The 18,028-nt window shown below is 45.6% G+C and overlaps 1 protein-coding gene across 1 annotated transcript in view; it reads left to right on the top strand.

Moving 5' to 3' along the window:
• The first annotated feature begins 335 nt into the window (after nt 1-335).
• The window catches only part of TFPI (tissue factor pathway inhibitor), a 72,386-nt gene continuing 54,693 nt past the window's right edge, over nt 336-18,028 (top strand). Inside the window, exon 1 of the mRNA XM_035113228.2 lies at nt 336-459. Coding sequence (XP_034969119.1) covers nt 336-459 — 124 coding nt within the window. The remainder of the gene's footprint in view (nt 460-18,028) is intronic.

Here is an 18,028-nt window from a genome sequence, read left to right as displayed (position 1 = left end):
AGGACCAGGTGGAGGCTCTATCCAACCTCCCCTCTATCCAAACAATGGCTTACCCAATGCCTAACTTCACAAAGTTGTGGTGATTGCTACAAGGCAGGCGAAAACCAAATGGCTGGTGCCAATTTGCCAAGTAGAAAAATCCCTGCCCTGCCCCAAAATATGGCGGCCGACATTTGTCCATAGCAAGGTTGTGTCATAGCAAAGCATAAAAAGAGGGCAGGTGGGTGGGCGATCATTTGAAGACCGCGAGAGGACGGTCTCATGGCTGTGCCACAGTTCAAATTTCCTATGGTTGTGCCACCTGCTGGCACTGATTGGACAACAGAGTTTGCCCCATGGCAGAGCCCTCTCCAGCGTCGGCAATGCAGCCTAACAGTGACAAGGAGGGCATCAATCTCCGCCCCCAGCCAGATCACTGTGGGACCTGGGGCCTGGCAATAATGCCACCCACCCAAAATGGTAAGCGGACTTGTGTTTAATGCAATGTGTGAGCAAGCCTTACAAGGGGGCAATGCCAGTGAGTAGCATTTGTTTGTTTATTGAAAGCATTGGCACACCACTTTTTAAACAATTGTTCACAAAGTGGCTTATAGGATGAAACATAAGCAGCAATGCAATAAAAGCAACTTTCATTGGCGTCAAAATACCCCCCTCATTTTCTGACATTTTTCACGGTTTGCTGTGAGCGTATTAGCTTGCTTAAGAAGCAATGCACATAGGTTTCATATAACTTCAGATTTCTTAATCGGTTTGAATCAGTCATATGATCAACACCAAAAGCTTTGCAAATGCTCTAAATAAGATCCACTCCTTGGCTGGATCTACACTGACCTGTTTAATATTATTCCCCCCCCCCTTAGAACGGTATTAGATATGTCGTTCTACAATTTCACAGGGCATGCTTGTAAATTAAAACTTTTTTACCTTGTTTTTTTTCGACAAATGGAAGTTATACCCAGCCAGTGGTGTAGCTAGCCACCTGGGGCGGCAAACCCGAAGGCACCCCACTGGGGGGCGAGGTGTCCGTCGTGCACATGTGTCGTCCTTTGTTATCTGTCCCTCAAATACCATTGGAGGGTGGTCGGAGTTTGAATGCAGTAAAAAAAGGAGGTAAAATGCTACATAGGGATATGAGCACTGTTTCACCGATATAGCAGCATGAAACAATTAAAAACAAAGCGATAAAAAAGACAAAGTGATAACGCATTATGAACGTGAAACAGTAGGACGTCATAAGTCCATCTGCATTATCAAATCCATTCCTTAACCCTTCCTTCACGTTAAAAACCACATGAGTGTAGATCCGTCTCTTTGCCCAGCCTTGTTTTCTATAATCGGTGGCTTTCAAATGCTGCTGCTTTTCTGAGAAATTGCATGGAGCGAAACAGGCTTTTCAGTTTTCAGAGGGCCCTAAAAATTGGGGCACATGCTCTGTGCAGCCAATGCATCACTTTTGGAAACTTACATGTGTAACATAATCTTCCCCTTAAGCATCACTTTGAAAAGTTATCGCTTATGCTGTTTCTTTTATGCTCTTCAAATAATTACTTAATGCTAGATGTTGCTGTGTGAGACTTGCTGGAGGAGAACATGATAGAGATCGTTTATCACTCCCACCAATAGCCCAAATATTTTCCCAGCAGACAATAAAACAGAAGTATATGACTTGTAATGCAGGTAGTGGTTTATGCGAATAATTTAAAGAATGGCAGTGCCTTTCAAACTGCTGAGATCAATCACCTGGAATGGGAGGCATTTTTTATGATTTTAATAATCCTCATTTGGAAACAGCCTATAAAAAAAAAACCCAGGGGCGGACAAACACAGAATTTCATTGTCAAGCTTTCTGCTGAATTTTAACATGGCCTGGCTCTGAGCTCATTTATTTTTAAGGCACTTCCCACAACCCAGCACATACGTATATGCTCTCCCAAGCATAGAGATGTCCGCTTGGACCAAGCTGGGAAAATCTTCTGCACAGGGAGTGAAGATGTCCTGAGAAAGCATCACTAGGTAGAAGATTGGTGTTATCAGTTCTGGCTCCAGCAATCGCCTCTTAGATGCAATAAACCAGAGTTAGCCAACAAGGTGCTCTCCAGGGGTCAACATGGCCTGTGGACATGGATGGAGAAAGTTGGGAGTCCAACAACATCTAGAAGGCCTCTCATTCCCCCCAGACATCAATGACACCTTTGAAATCCCGGTAATGTCTGGGAAAATCCAGGTGTATGGCAGCCCTAACAAAACCAGGCCACACGCTGTCTGAGGTGGCTGCCACAGTCTGCCTAATGGTAGAGCCAGCACTGCTATGCATAGCTGCCAAGTTTTCCTTTTTCTCACGAGGAAGCCTATTCAGCATAATGGAATTTCCCTTAAAAAAGGGGAGAACTTGGCAGCTATGCTGCTATGACCACAGTGAAAATTCCTCTCCTTGACATTTGGAGCTGGGGAAAGAAGATCCATCGACCGGGTTTCAGAATGTTATTTGGAATCAAGAGGTCTGGAAGCAGAGTTGCTTGGGGTGTGGCTAAATGTGGCACCCACATTTAGAAGCACCAAGAGTATCTGCTGCAATTGTGCTTTATGTACTTTCATATGCCCAGGGGGTGGGGGAGAAATAGAATTAATAAAACCAAAACTAATAGAAAATTAATTTCATGTCCCAAACTGCTTTCATTTGATCGCTACTGAATGAAATGTCACGTTGTGTAATGATGAGGGACAGTAAAGGTCACACGGCTCCTTTCGACGCTTCCCTTGGCATTAGCTCACAGCTGAAGGATTGCTCAAATTGTACAATCTATTTGCTGTGTATCTGCAAGCAATACCCCCCCCCAAAAATGTAGAAACCATTTCTCCTGCCTCAGAAATGATTGAAAGAAACCGTGTCTATGTTAAACAGATTTGTGCGCAAATGTTACAGGAAAAATGAAGAAGTTGCATTTCGGATGCTGGAGGAAGTGATGGTTTGACAGACAGGTCTGGGGTCTGCCTCCTGGAGACTCAACAACCAGTGGAAGCTAGTGAGTAGAGGGAGGAGAAATAGGGAAGGAGAGGGAGAGGAGGGGATGTAAGTGTCAGGAGCCTAGGTTCCCAGCTTCATAACACAGTAAGTGTAGCTAATTAAAAAGGTGGAATTATTGCAAAAACAAACAGATAGCTTCGGATGGCTCTAATGAAGCCTCCGGTACCATTACTCAAGATGACCCTTCTGAAGACTTCTTCCGGCGTCAACAGAAGATATTGAACTTATGGACCTTACGTCTCTTGTTTTGCTTCCTATCTAGCATCCCTCTCATTCGCCGACTCTTCGGAGTTAGTGGATCAGCTCCCACCTCTTCCTTTTCTGAGAGGCTATCTCTGAGTTCGCTCATGCCTGTATGTGCATCCGGAGAGCTTTGGCTGTTTTCTAGCCTGCTCTCAGCTACTGCCTTATCAGCCTGCCTGTCAAGGTCAGGAAGAGCTGAAGTCTGCAGCTGCCGGCTCTCCCCTGCCTAACTAACATCAAAGCCCCTCTGTTCCTGGCTGCTTTCTGCAGTTGGCTGCAAACCTTTGCTTGGAGCTGGCTCATTCCTGACAGTAAGTTAGATGCTGACCATTGCCAGTCAGGGACTATCTGAGAGCACAGGCAGGGATTCTCTTTTTAAAAAATAAATTTTTTAATTAATTTTTTAGGTTACAAAAGTACGTGTATTTTCTCTTTTTTCAAGTCATATAGTTTTTTCTGCAAATCAGTTACTCGATGTGAGACATTAGTGTTATATATAATATAAGGTTGTGGGGGGGAGAGGGGGTAGGGTGGTAAAACTTGCGTCCTTTTATTAAGTGTATATGTGGGGTTTTTGTGTCAATGTCACTTGAGTAACTTCTTTCTATTCATTTATTATTTTTCCTTGGCGATGAGAGAGGTTGTTGGGTAGGGCTGCCGTATTTCAAACCTGACAGAAAAGTTGTTGAGCTTTTTTTGATGACATCGCAGAATTATTATTTTTTTAATGCTGTTTTTGAGCTAGAATCGGTGATGGAATCAGAAGAATATTTGTTTGCGTCAGCCACTAGCCATAGCAATAAAATAAAATACAATGTACTGAAGATAGAGGTAAAAATTTAACAATACAAAATGCATTCTGGAGGCTTACATAAATAATCAAATAATAGACATTATTCTAATTGCCCCTGCTTAAAAATTTTTTTTAGTTTTTGCTGTTTTTGAGCTATTATAAGGAGAAATCATCCAAATCGGCACAGCCGACATGGGCTGCCATATTTCTGGATTTTCCCAGACATTTAGCCAATTTCCGCTGAGATGCTGCTGACAAATGTGGTATTCCGGATATGTCCAGGAAATTCTGGACGTATGGCAACCCATTTGTGTGGGGGATGGGGCAGGACATGGTTGGTTGTCTTTAGCTGATTGCAGTGAGAGTTGTTTTCGTGTTGGGTTATGTTAGCCACATTGATTTGTAAGCTTTCGGTGGGTTCTTGTTGTTGACCTGTGGGTTAGGTAGGGACCTGAGATTAAAGTTAAGAATTTTCTGTCTGGATGGGCAGAAGGAGTCTCTGGCTATCCGAGCCTGGTAGGTTCATCTCATTTGATCTGTGTTGTGCGGGGAACTGTTTAACGCAGGATCAACGCCTAGGCTCGCAAAAGTATTGTGCCTTGTAACCAAATAAAGTTTCATTTCAAAAGTGCCTCATCCTTACTGAGATCCTCTGGATGAGAGCGGAGTGCTCTCAAGTTCCCCTTCACCTCTTGCTGCTGGTAAACAAATATGCTACCACAAACAGTTAATACAAGACCTCGGTTGGGATAACAGGACAGAATTAACAAGTAACACCCCCTAAATAGCGCCCATATTACTCAGCATCCTTCCTAAGTGAGGGTGTGTGTCACAGATGGAAACAGGAAGCACGAGGTAGTTGGGCTTCCTGTCTCCACCTCCCCATCTCTAAATATCTGAAGCCACCACCAGGAAGGTCCTTCTATTCACTCTGCCTCTTTTGCTTTCAGACTTATGCCATCCATCTCTTTCCTTGCTTTGACACTTGTGATTTGACACATAACAAAGATATTTCTGCAGCCATTTTAATGAACCAAGCTCTTTGAAACGGTATTGGGAAGGTTCGTATCAATTATTCCATCCTGGTATGAACATGGCCAACCGTCACACTGACTAAATCATTCTTTAGCACACTCATAAACTATTAAATTTTATATGTCCTGCCTGTTTGTATTAAGAATATCATGGAGCTAGAAATGAGAAGGAAGCAAAGGTTAATTTTCGTAATGTTTTCTTTCTGAAGTGGCAGAGTTTTTGTACAGCATGCAGCCTTCCTCATGATAAAACGTTAATCGGAACAGTTGCCCAACATCTTCTAAATATCTGAACTGACAAAATATTGGGCACATTCTTGTGCAGGGCTTTCACTGACAATTTCCATTAGGTGAATCCCACCCAAGGACTCACCATTAGGGATGAGTGAATCTGCCAATTACCGTTTATCTCAGTTTCTCATTTTCCCAATCTTAAATTCATTCTCTACATTTCCACATTTGTTTGTGTGTTTGTTTCTTTGTTTAATCTTCACTTCCCCCTCTCGTTCGATTTAGGCTCTTTGTATCGTCCTCTTGCCTTCAACAAAGTTGCGGACATCATTTGCCCCAATTGAGTTTTGTTTTATGTTCTGATTATGGTAATGCAATACAGATGGACTTGCCTTTCAGCTCAAGACTTGAGATACTTTGTATCATCTTATAGAGATGGGCAAATAGATCACTTTTGGTTCTCTCAGTTTTGTTTTGTTTTTAATAATTAAAAAATCTTAAATTCAGTTCTCCACAATTCCACAATTGTTTGCAGTCCCCCCCCCAGTACCCATGATTTTTCATGAGTGCTTTAATGCTAATTTCTCCCCAAAGGCATGTGCCTTTTGTATGCAATTTTGTATGCAATCTTGCCTAATATAGTCAAACCTCGGTTTTTGAATGTCTCAGCTGCCGAATTTTTTGGAAGCTGAACGCTGAAAACCCAGAAGTGAATGCTTCTTTTTTTAAAAAAAATGTCCCTTGGAAGTCGGATGGCTTCCGAGGCACATTTCTCAATTTTTCCCCATTGAACTGGCTGACAACCCTTTGATCCTCGGTTCTCGAACATTTCAGAAGTTGAACGGACTTCCAGAATGGATTACGTTCAAAAACCAAGGTTCCACTGTATACTTTTTTTAAAAAAAAACAGTTTCTCCAAATAAAATGCATTTTTGCAGGTTATTTTCACTAAAATGTGCATTTCTAGACACACTTTCCCCCTAGTGTGTGCATTTTTGTGTGCAATACTTGGCACCAGCGTTTCCCACTTCCTGCCATATTTATTACTGTCTACCTGCATAGCTGCCAAGTTTTCCCTTTTCTCACGAGGAAGCCTATTCAGCATAAGGGAATTTCCCTTAAAAAAGGGGATAACTTGGCAGCTATGGTCTACCTGTTGGGCAGAAGTCGTGGGTGGTGTCAAAGGTACAAATCTTACCATTGGTCCTTTTAGCTCTCAGCTGTTGACCCTGACTGGCAATGGCTCTACAAGGTTTCAGGCAAGCCTACCAGGAGATGCCAAGGATTGAACCTGGCTCCTTTTTCCTGAAAAGCATTTACTCCTACTACTGAACCACAGCCCTTCCCCAATTCTTATTTTATAACATAGTTGTGTGATCATATCCCTTTTTTTCTCCCTGGCTGTTCTCTTTCTCGCAGCCCTTATCTTTCCTTCAGAAGCTTTGTTGATGAGGGAATTGGCCTGACGTTCTTTACCTCTGGGTTATATTCAGAGGAAGCAGGGTCATTCCATTACTGCTGCAATTCATCTTTCTATCTTTACTCACTACAGCTTGTGATAGCAGTAAGGATGGGGAGCTTTGACAGAAGAGTCAGTTGTAATAAAAGCCACAAAGGTAGGATGCTCTCGGTACGCCACACAGAGAGACCCCACAACAAGGTGCTGTTGATTCACACTCCCCTCGGGAAATAGGTGACTTGTAAACAGTTCTCCTCTCTCTTTTCAAGAGAGATAAATCAGGAGAGCGAGCAAAACGGAGGAGCGCTGAATGAGGAAGAGCGGGATGTGATCAGAACTTCATTTCCGCTCAAATCGCTTTTCACCTACCGCAGCGACCTTGCCACATTTCGTTAGCTGTCCCAAGACCAGAACCAACCTTCTAGAAATGTACTTTGTTGGCAAGAGTTCTCAAGAAGAAGAAGAAGAAGAAGAAAGTTTCCTCTAAGTGAATTCTTTTTTCCTTGAAATATCATTGCAGTGTAACAATGTGTTGCAGGGGGGGGGGATCGTGTTATACTTTCATAGCAGGATGGGGAAACCTTTTCAGCCTGAGATGCCACTGGACACCTGAGGGTCACATGCTAGTGGTGGAAAGGACCAGAGGCAAAATTGGGCAGTGGAACAAATGTGAAATTTACCTTTGAACAGTAGGCTACCTTATATCTCCCATGGAAGCAAGAGTTCAAGGATGTAGTCCAGCCAGGGGGGAAAACCTCGTGGAGGGTGCAAAGCAGGGGAGTGAGGGATGTAGCCCTGGCACAGGGTGTGTGGCCTAGGAAGAATCTTGAGGGGTGAATATAAGACTGAAGGGCTGGTTTAGAACATAGCTGCCAAGTCTCCCATTTTCCCCAGGAAACCCCAGATTTTCCATCTGTGCCCAGCCGAAAAAACAGATTTTTTTGTGTTTTTCCCCGGTTTATTCTGGCGCGGCGGCGTAGCTGCCAAGTCCGGGTCGTAAAGATCCGGGATCGGCAGCGCGCGCATGACCGGAAGTTGCATGACGCAACTTCTGGTGGCGCTTCGCCCTTCTATGGGCATCAGAAAATGGCGGCGCCAGCGCCAGAAGTCGCTTCCGCGCATGACCGGAAACACGTAAACGCGACTTCCGGCGCCGGCGCCGCCATTTTCTGATGCCCATAGAAGGGCGAAGCGTCACCGGAAGTCGCGTCACGCAACTTCCGGTCATGCACGGAAGCGACTTCCGGCGCCGGCGTCGCTATTTTCTGGTGCCCATAGAAGGGCAAAGCGGCACCAGAAAAATGGCCGCCGGGAAGAAGCGAATTTAAGGGAGAATGCCGGGATTTATCACCAAACGGGAGACCGCCGGGAAACAGTAAGAAAAAAGGGGTTTTCCTGGCGGATACGGGATACTTGGCAGCTATGCGCGGTGGCCATTTTGGAACTGGGCGGAGCATGTTCAGAAGCGACTTTTGATGCTGCTCTGCCCAGTTCCAAAATGGCTGCAGCACGACTTCTGGTGCGGCGGCCATTTTGGAACTGGGCACAGCAGCAAGAAAAGTCACTTCTGAGCATGCTCCGCCCAGTTCCAAAATAGCCGTCGCGCTACTTCTGGTATGCTACTTTCGGTCCGGTCCCTTATTTTTCAGATGGGAACTTGGCAGGTATGGTTTAGAATTTGTTTGCCTTGCATTATCCAGAAACATAAACCTGAATGGGACCTCTATGATTGTTTCAGCCAACCCCACATCCATTGATTCTGCTCTCCAATTGCACTTAGGCAAAATTCACTACACTTTAAACCACTTTGCACTGGTCCTAAGAGACCTACATTGGCTCCCAGTACATTTCCGAGCACAATTCAAAGTGTTGGTGCTGACCTTTAAAGCCCTAAACGGCCTCGGTCCTATATACCTGAAGGAGCGTCTCCACCCCCATTGTTCAGCCTGGACACTGAGGTCCAGCACCGAGGGCCTTCTGGCGGTTCCCTCACTGCGAGAAGCAAAGCTACAGGGAACCAGGCAGAGGGCCTTCTCGGTAGTGGCGCCCGCTCTGTGGAACGCCTTTCCATCGGAGGTCAAGGAGATAAACAACTATCTGACATTTAGAAAACACCTAAAGGCAGCCCTGTTTAGGGAAGTTTTTAATCTGTGATATTTTAATGTATTTTGGTATTTGTTGGAAGCCTCCCAGAGTGGCGGGGGAAACCCAGCCAGATGGGAGGGGTATAATAATAATAATAATAATAATAATAATAATAATAATAATTGTAGACTGGTAAAACCTCCCAATCTTGATTCAAGAAGAGTCTTGGACTCTCTGGGAATTGCCGGAGGAAAATGTTGCAAAATATTGATAAGTGCTAGTCATGCAGTTTCCTGACAACGTCAGCCTGAAACCCACAGCCATCTAGCTCAGGGTTTCCCAAACTCGGGTCTCCGGCTGTTATTTGAACTATGATTCCCATCCTCCCTGACTACTGGTCCTGTTAGCTACGGATGGTGGGAGTTGTAGTCCCAAAACAGCTAGGGACCCAAGTTCGGGGAACCCTGGTCTAGATGATCAAGGCTGCAATCCTATGCACTTTTCATCCTGCTGAAGTCAGTGGGAGTTTCCGATATGGAGAGTGGCTTTACTGTTGGAAGTAAACCTTTTACATGAAGATCGTCAATGAAAGAGGCATAGGTCATAGCTGTCTGCTGTTTAGTGTGATGCCTGCAAGGACTAGACATTCTAGGGTTGTGGTTTTCAAACAGTGTGCCGTGGCACCCTGGGGTGCCTTGACTGATGGTCAGGGGTGCCACGAGCAACACTGGCCTCTGTCCCTCTTTCCTTCCCTCGCTTCTCTGATGCCCTCTTGCATCACTGCCTCCCAAAGGCTTGCACAGCTGTTTATTGCAGCAGGCCTGGCTATAAGCTCCATAGGTGAATGGTGCCTCTGGGTTTGAACAGGGGGTGCTTCCCAGGCCCCCGTGGGGCAGTGTGGGGCACCTCTCTTTGGGGCAGTGGGGGTGGCAGCTGCAGCTGCCCAGAGGACTCCCAAGGAGAGGGGAGAGGAGAGGAGGCTGAGGGAACCCTCCACAAAGGAGGGGGTTCAAAAAAGGGTGAGAGATTGCCAGCTCTGCAGGCAACGGGTGACGTAACTGGGCTCCTGAGCCCCACAGGGGTGCTGCAGAAAGAATGCAGTTGGTCAAGGGAGCCGTGGACTCAAAAAGGTTGAAAACCTCTGTTCTAGGGGAGAAAGTGGGAGAAGCCTTAGTGTGGGTCAAACTGCAGCTTGAGGTGGGGCCAATGTCGCCCTGTCTTGTTTTAAATACAAGGCTATGACTGGATCAATCTGGTTTTGCACTGAAGTGGTTTATAAAAATGAACACATGCCAGGATCCACAGGACTGCTTTAAGAGTGCACAACGATTTGGGCATGCCCAACGAATCTTTGGTCTTTTGCTGGGTGAATAGCACAACATCTTCTCACTTTTAATGGTGGCTTCCCATAGGATATTAGTAAGGGGCTGCTGTTTGAGAATCGCATTCTCATAGTCCCCCGCAAGAATGCAGAACTAGTTCCATAAATCTTTGGATTTCAGTTATAGTGCTTACTAGAAAAATATAGTGGTGCACATGGTTTTATTGTAAAATCTGATCAGCCGCAAACTTGTACTTGAGCTCCACCTTTAGGACATTTGAGAGAGAGAGCCAGTCAACCGTTTGCCTAATGTTTGATTAAAACAAGGGCATTTTAATGGAACTTTGAGCCTCTGGTTACAATTCTCATTTACCTGTTTGGATAACCTGGCTGTTTACCACATAAATAACCCAATCTTCCTCTACATAGACTTGCCATAAGGCAGACTGGGCTACACACCAGTTGTGATAGGAGCCCATTGAAATGCAGCCTGTAAATGGCTTTAAAGGTTGACTAATTTATTTCTAAAATCTTAATGGTTTGGTTGTAAAATAACACTGGCATACAGAAATAATTCTACAGATATGCCCCTGCTTTTCCTTAATGAATATGAAACTCTAAATCAAATTCATTCTCTCTCTCTCTCTCTCTCTCTCTCTCTCTCTCTCACACACACACACACACACACACACACACAAAGAGAGAGAGAGAGAGACAGACAGACAGACAGACAGACATATATGCACATTTCATTTAGAGTTTCAGGTTACGATTGGAGTGGTCTATGCACTGAGAATCCACAAAAGCAATTACTGCTGTCTCATTTCCCCCCAGCAAAAAATATGAGATTTCCAACTGCTACAGTCTCGACTTCTAGCTGCTACAGTCTTTGAGAGATAATGAGTTCACTGCTAAAGAACACTTTCTGTGGCAGTGAGGAAAAAATAATTTGTAGGAATGCTTTTTTTGCTGAGAATGATTGAAAAGTGTTTCCAAACTCCATTGTTGACTCGAACCGCCGTTTCCAAAGAGCCATGTAAAATATTGAAACTTGAAATTATATTGGTGCAGATAAGAGGCAACACCTGGAGAAGCTAAAATCTGCCCCCACCAAAGAAATGATCAAGTCATTTGCCTGAGGAAGAATATCTGTATATGCATAGAATTTCACTTTGCTGCCATTCCTCCACAAGTTTAAGAAATTTTGCTAGGTTTTCTCAAAACTCTTTTAGCGTTCCCTCAGAATTCTTCAGATGAAAGCAGAAACTGCAGATGGCATCTGGCAGCAACTTCAGATAATATTCCATTAGTATTATCTGAGAGTTTTTTTTTAAAAAAAATATTGTCTTCAGCCCTATATGGATGTAAACACTCATGCATCAAATCTGCGTGTGGGTGGAGTGTGACCATTTTGTCTGTATAGGGCTTTCAACATTGGATTTTTCTAAGACCAATGGTTCTCATCACTGTCCAGCATGTGTCAAGCTGTATGCCTGACTGCCTGAGGACAAAACTCAGTATTACAGCAGGAGAAATGGAGATGGTCTTTTCGTTATGCTTTCGATTTCAACAGCAGCAGCATACCAAGCATGAAAGCCCATGAGAAATCTAATTTCTCCAGCATCTAGAGCAGCCATACGTCCGGATTTTCCCAGATATTACCGGGATTTCAAAGGTGGATTTGACTTGGAGGGGGGGGGGCAATTTCTGAAATGTGGCGCTTTGTCCTGGATCTTAGGCAACTCAACAAAACAAAAAAATCGCATTTTTGTAACAATTTTTGAGGTTCTCCCCCCACCCCCCCAAAAAAGCAAAACCGGTGTCCCGGTTTTTGCTTTTGAAATATGGCAACCCTACCAGCATCCCAAATGCTTAGTAAGGACTTGGGGGCCCCGGGAAATTATACTTCCTAGGTGTGACCTGCTGACGGAAACAACCTAGAGCTGAACAGAAATGACATTCCACATTTCTCTTCTCCCACACCAGTTGTTGGAGTAAGATTGAAAGGACTTGGGAGAAGGCAGTCAAGTTGTCTATTAGTGGCCTCTGCTATCTCCCACTTTTGACCTGCCTAGATGTAGACATGAGAGGGCCAAAGGTTGTTTGCAGCTGTGGAGCTGGTCATGCACTTTTGTGCTCACCACAGCAGACCCTCCAAGTGTTCCTGTTTTCCAGGGACAGCCCTGGATTTACAGACGCCATCCTGGTTTCTGATTTGATCTCAGAATGTCCCACTTTTCCTTAGGACATCCCTATTTTCATCGGTGAAATGTTGGAGGATATGGCGTTATGCAACCCCCGAACCAATGAGATAAGTAACTATACAACCTTTAGAAGACATCTGAAGGCAGCCCTGTATACGGAGGTTGTTGTGGTTGTTGTTGTTGTGGTGGTGGTTTTTGCTGTTGCTATTGCTGTTATTATAAACTTTATTTACAAACTAGTGGTTTTCAGCCCGTTCAATAACGGGCGCTAGAATCCTGGGGTTTGGAGAAGCGCTTGCGCAGCGCTTCTCCGAACCCTGGGACCTGTCCTTGCTGTCGGTGGCAGGGGGACAGGAACGGAGGAGGAGAAAGCGCTGCTTTCTCCTCCTCCGTTCCTCTCCCGCAGCCGCCGACAGGAAGCAGACATCCCAGGGTTCGGAGAAGCGCTTGCGCAGCACTTCTCCGAACCCTGGGACCTGTCCTTGCTGTCGGTGGCAGGGGGACAGGAACGGAGGAGGAGAAAGCGCTGCTTTCTCCTTCTCCGTTCCTCTCCCGCAGCCGCCGACAGGAAGCAGACATCCCAGGGTTCGGAGAAGCGCTTACGCAGCGCTTCTCCGAACCCTGGGACCTATCCTTGCTGTCGGCGGCAGGGGGACAGGAACAGAGGAGGAGAAAGCGCTGCTTTCTCCTCCTTCCTTTCTCTCCCCCAGCCGCCGACAGGAAGGACGCGCGCACTCTCCCCCCCGCCTCCTCCAACCGCCGCTCCTCACGGCCAGGGAGGGTTGTGAGGAGGCCTTTGCCGGCCTCCACCCTCGCTTCCCTGACGTGCCCTGCAGTGAGGCGGTGTCCGGCGGGAGCGGCGGTTGGAGGAGGCAGAGTGGGGGGAGAGTGCGCGCGCGCAGTCTCTGCTGTCCAATCCCTGTATCCCTGGGGCACATGCGCAGTGACCCAGGGACACACGGGACAACTGGACGCAGGGACAACTTGGACATTATTATATAGGATTGATCAATACAATAAAAACACCTTGTTCTTGATACAAAAAAGAGAGGGGGAAAGAGAAAAAGAAAGAAAAATGGGAAAAAGAAAAACTAAATGAAAAGAAAAAAGAAGATAAAGACAAAGAGAAACTCACAAAAAATCTTGTCTAGTACATATAACTGTTTAAGGAATACAAACCATCATCAATAATATTATAAAAACTTATTTCCAGTAAGAACTCACTTTGTCTTCTCCTTATCTTTTCCCCTCATATCTCTCACTTTCTTTTTTGTACCTGATTTCTGGTTTGATACCCTGATTAATTTTCATGACTTCCTTCTAACCCTATGCGGTTTCTAATCTCTGTATCTTAATTTATCATTTTTAAATCTGTGGGAAACCATCATGTTATCTCTGTGGAATTTGGTCTATGCTCAACCAGGTGTAATCGTTGGAACCATATTTCATCATTTTTTTCATCATATATTTTTTAAAGCATTGCTTTTATAGGGAAGTTTTTAAATCTTTAATGTTTTATTGTGTTTTTATATATGTTGGAAGCTGCCCAGAATGGCTGAGGCAACCCAGTCAGATGGGTGGGGTATTGTAATTGCATTGCATTGCATTGTATAAGCCGTCCCTATTTTCATCAGAGGAAATGTTGGAGGGTATGCTATCCAAAACATAATTAGTCTCTTGCCTGTATCCCCTGCAGGGAACACACTGATAAATCAGCACCCAGCAGGACTGAACCCATAGGGAAGCCATTGCCAAAGCAGCACACAGCAGGATTTAACCCAGCAGCTGATGAGTAGAGAGTTCAGTCCTGCTGGCTAACAAACTCTGCTTCATCCCAGACAGGGAACACGTGAATGAAGGAGACCCCAGCTGAATTGGATCCTGCCCATCACTTGACATGGGCAAGGTTTGGGGGAAATGGCCTAGTAAACTAACTTGGACTCCTTGGTGAGCTAAGGTTGGCCAGCGGACCATTATTGGCCTGTAGGCTGGAGGTCTCCCCTGCTTTTGAGTATGCATCTCATTTGAAAGCAATGCAATACAACTGGATTTTGCTAGCCCCGAAAATGGAAAGTGAGAGAGGTCCCTAGCAAGGAGGATCGGCAACTTAAGATGTTAGAATATGCAGAGTTAGCGGGTCTCACAAGTAGAATAAGGGAGCAAGAAGAACAGGTATTTAAGGAGGAGTGGGATTTTTGTTGTTGAGCTTATCGAAAACAATTGTGTGCAGTTGAAAACTCTGGCAGTATTAAAATGAATTCAGCAGTATAATGAATACTTAAGTGATGTAAGATAGGAGAATAGAATTAGGTGGATATATCAAAATATGCAGGAATGGTTGGAAAAGTCAAATGAACCTTGGAAGGGGAGGGGGGATTTAATAAATGTATGGTATAATGCAAGATGTTTCATATGTAACGTAAAATATGAAAATTTAATAAGAATTATAAATAAATGAATAAACAACTGGATCGGGTAGGGAATTTAAGTCCAGTTGCTTCAGAAGTGGGTATACATTCCTTTCCCTTTCCAACACTGCCCCCTGCCACATCCCCACTGCAAATTCCATCGCAAGGGATGCAAAAAATAATAATAACCAAAAGGGTTTATTTTGCTAGAGGTGAAAACATGCTGTGAAACTCTCCCGTCTCATTTTGTCTTAGCAGCTTGAAGAAGCTGAACACTTCTCATATAAACAGATACGACTGTACGCTTAGCATGCCTTTTTTCCCTTCCTTCTGTCAGATTTTTACTGTTTCATATATTGATCCCTGACAACGCCCACAATGCCTGTCTAGAGCAATTTGCGTCATAAGCTTAATACAATTATACTGACTTGAGAGAGCTTCCAAGTTCTCTTTAAGCAGGACAGCAGAGGCCTTGCAAGCGAGACAATCTTAGCCAAGCCTGCCTGGCGGGTGGCTAAAATATTCGGAGACAGCAAATGTAGGTGACAACAATTCTGATAATTGATTTGCAGGGAATGAGAAAGATGATTAATGCCATTAAAAAGAAAGAAAAAATGAGGGGGCAGCTTTCCAATAGATGTGCTATCAGTTTGCTACAGGCATCTCATCTCCAATCACCACCACCCCCAGAACGCGTGCCACGCCCCTACGGGCGGCACACCACGCCCCCAGAACATGCACCACGCCCCTACAGGCGGGGCGTCACGCCCCCGGAACACATGTCAGCCCTGCCCCCACCCCCAGTGCCGGAGCATGAAGCTCCGCCAGTGCTGTTCTGGTTTCGCCAGAAGCGGCTTAGTCAGAAAAACTGTATGCGAACAGAAAAACTGTATGCGAACAGAAAAACTGTATGCGAACAGAAAAACTGTATGCGAACAAACGTCAGCTCCCTCAGCCAGTAAAACAAGATGAGCACCGCAACCCCAGAATCGTTCACGGCTGGACTTAACTGCCAGGGGTCCTTTACCTTTTACAGGACAATTAAAAAGTTTGAGAAATTAGCATAACCTGCTACGATACTTTAATCTGAAATATGTTTACACTTAATTCTTCCAGCGCCGTATCGCCATCCAACCAATTCAGGATCCGCTTTGATGTGATGAACATCTCAACTATAGATTAAGCAGTGAGCATTTTTGAGTCTGCAAAGTAATTACCATTACGTTCCTATAATTTCCTGTCTGGCTAAACTATCTGTAAGCATCAGTCCATAGCAAGGCTGCTTATGTCCTCCATTTTCATCCAGATATCCTATCTTCAGGTTTAATAAGCCTGCATTCTGAATAGTTTTTATCTCGTGGCCAAAGCCCTGTACCCTTTAATATTAATATGTTCCTCCTGGTTGCCATCTCCTGGAGAGATTTTGGTTATCTGTGGCATCACTTTCATATGTGTAGACCTCCAGCCTTTCTTTCCATTTTGATAACCTTCTCGCATTTATATATTATAAAAAATAAATAAAAAACCTCAATTTTTCCAGTTTGCCTTCTCTGGGTTCAATTCCCCTCAGTCTCCAAAGTCGTCGTCTTCTTCTTCTTCTTCTTCTTCTTCTTCTTCTTCTTCTTCTTCTTCTTCTTCTTCTTCTTCTTCTTCTTCTTCTTCTTCCTCCTCCTCCTCCTCCTCCTCCTCCTCCTCCTCCTCCTCCTCCTCCTCCTCCTCCTTTTACCCAGCTGACTTACGGCATTCTTCCTTTACAATAGAGGTTTTCAACCTTTTAGAGTCCATGGCTCCCTCGACCAACTACTGTATATTCTTTCTGCGGCACCCCTGTGGAGATCAGGGCCCAGTTATGTCACCCATTGATAAGCTTTGCCTACTGAACTGGCAGCCTGACCCTTTTTTAAACACCCTCCCTTGTGGGGTTGGACAGTGTTCTCGAAGCTACAAACATGAGTTTGACCAAACTGCGGGAGGCAGTGCAAGACAGGAGTGCCTGGCGTGCTCTGGTCTATGGGGTCATGAAGAGTCGGACATGACTAAACCCTTGTGGGGTGTTCCCTTGGTCGCTTCTTGGGAGTCCTCTGGGCAGCCGCTGCCATGTCCCTAGTCTCTGAGCTGCCCCACACCTGCCCCAAGGAGAGGTGCCAAAGAGACACTGCCCCACAGGGGCCTGGAAGGAAGCTGCCCCCAGCCTTAGCGGCCCAATGGAGACTGGCCAAAGGTGAACATGAGACCAGCACCTTACGTTGGGAGGCAGCAGTGGCAACAGTGGGCGCTGCCGTGCCAGCATGGGGGAAAGGCTCCCCTTCACCAGCAAGCACTCAGCTCCCAGACGGGTCTTGCACACAGCAAGCACAAGAAAGGCCAGGACAGTGCCTGCCTGCCTGCCAGTCTGCCTGGTCTCCCCGTTTCTCTGTCCATTTCCAACAGCAAGGGCTGGCGGACTGGCTGGCTGGGCTCCCACAGCCACTTTTTTGCTTCCTCCAAGGCCACCTCAGCTCCTAGCAACCAGCATCCCCTGGCTAGTCCCAGAGGCACCAAACAAAAAAGAAGCCTTTGAGAGGCAGAGATGTGAGTAAGAATCAGAGGAGGGAGGCAAGGAAAGACGGAGAGAGACCGGTGTTCAGTGGCATAGTAATAGGGGAGCAGGGGGCACCCCCCCCCAGGCCACCGCCATGGAGGAGAAGCCCCGACTTGCTCGCGGGGTCTGCCGCGGCGCTGCGGCGCATGCCTCCTGTGCACGCATGCGCTGCATCGCGTGCGTCACGCGTCATGACGCATGCATCGTGATGTGTGATGCATGCACGTGAGAGATACCCCACAGATCCCTGTGGAACGCCCTCTCAGCAGATGTCAAGGCAATAAGCAACTATTTTACTTTTAGAAGACAACTGAAGGCGGCCCTGTTTAGGGAAGTTTTTAATGTTTGATGCTGTATTGTTTTTAATATTCGGTTGGAAGTCGGCCAGAGTGGCTGGGGAAACCCAGCCAGATGGGTGGGGTATAAATAAACTATTATTATGAAGGTCCATTTAAAATGAAATAGGTAGTTGTTTTGCTGCTGCTTTTTTGTGCTCTCAGGTGTCAAAGTTAGCCTCCTGGCTCTGACCCACAGCAACATTCCCCTCTACGAATCCCTGCTTGGGCTTTCATTGACCATAAGCAATATCCCATGGAGCTACAGTAAGTAGTGACACTCCCTGGACAGAAATGCCCCCATCTTGC

The sequence above is a fragment of the Zootoca vivipara genome, chromosome 1 (assembly GCF_963506605.1).
Source record: "Zootoca vivipara chromosome 1, rZooViv1.1, whole genome shotgun sequence".
NCBI lineage: Eukaryota > Metazoa > Chordata > Lepidosauria > Squamata > Lacertidae > Zootoca > Zootoca vivipara.
This window is presented reverse-complemented; position numbering and strand designations above follow the sequence as displayed.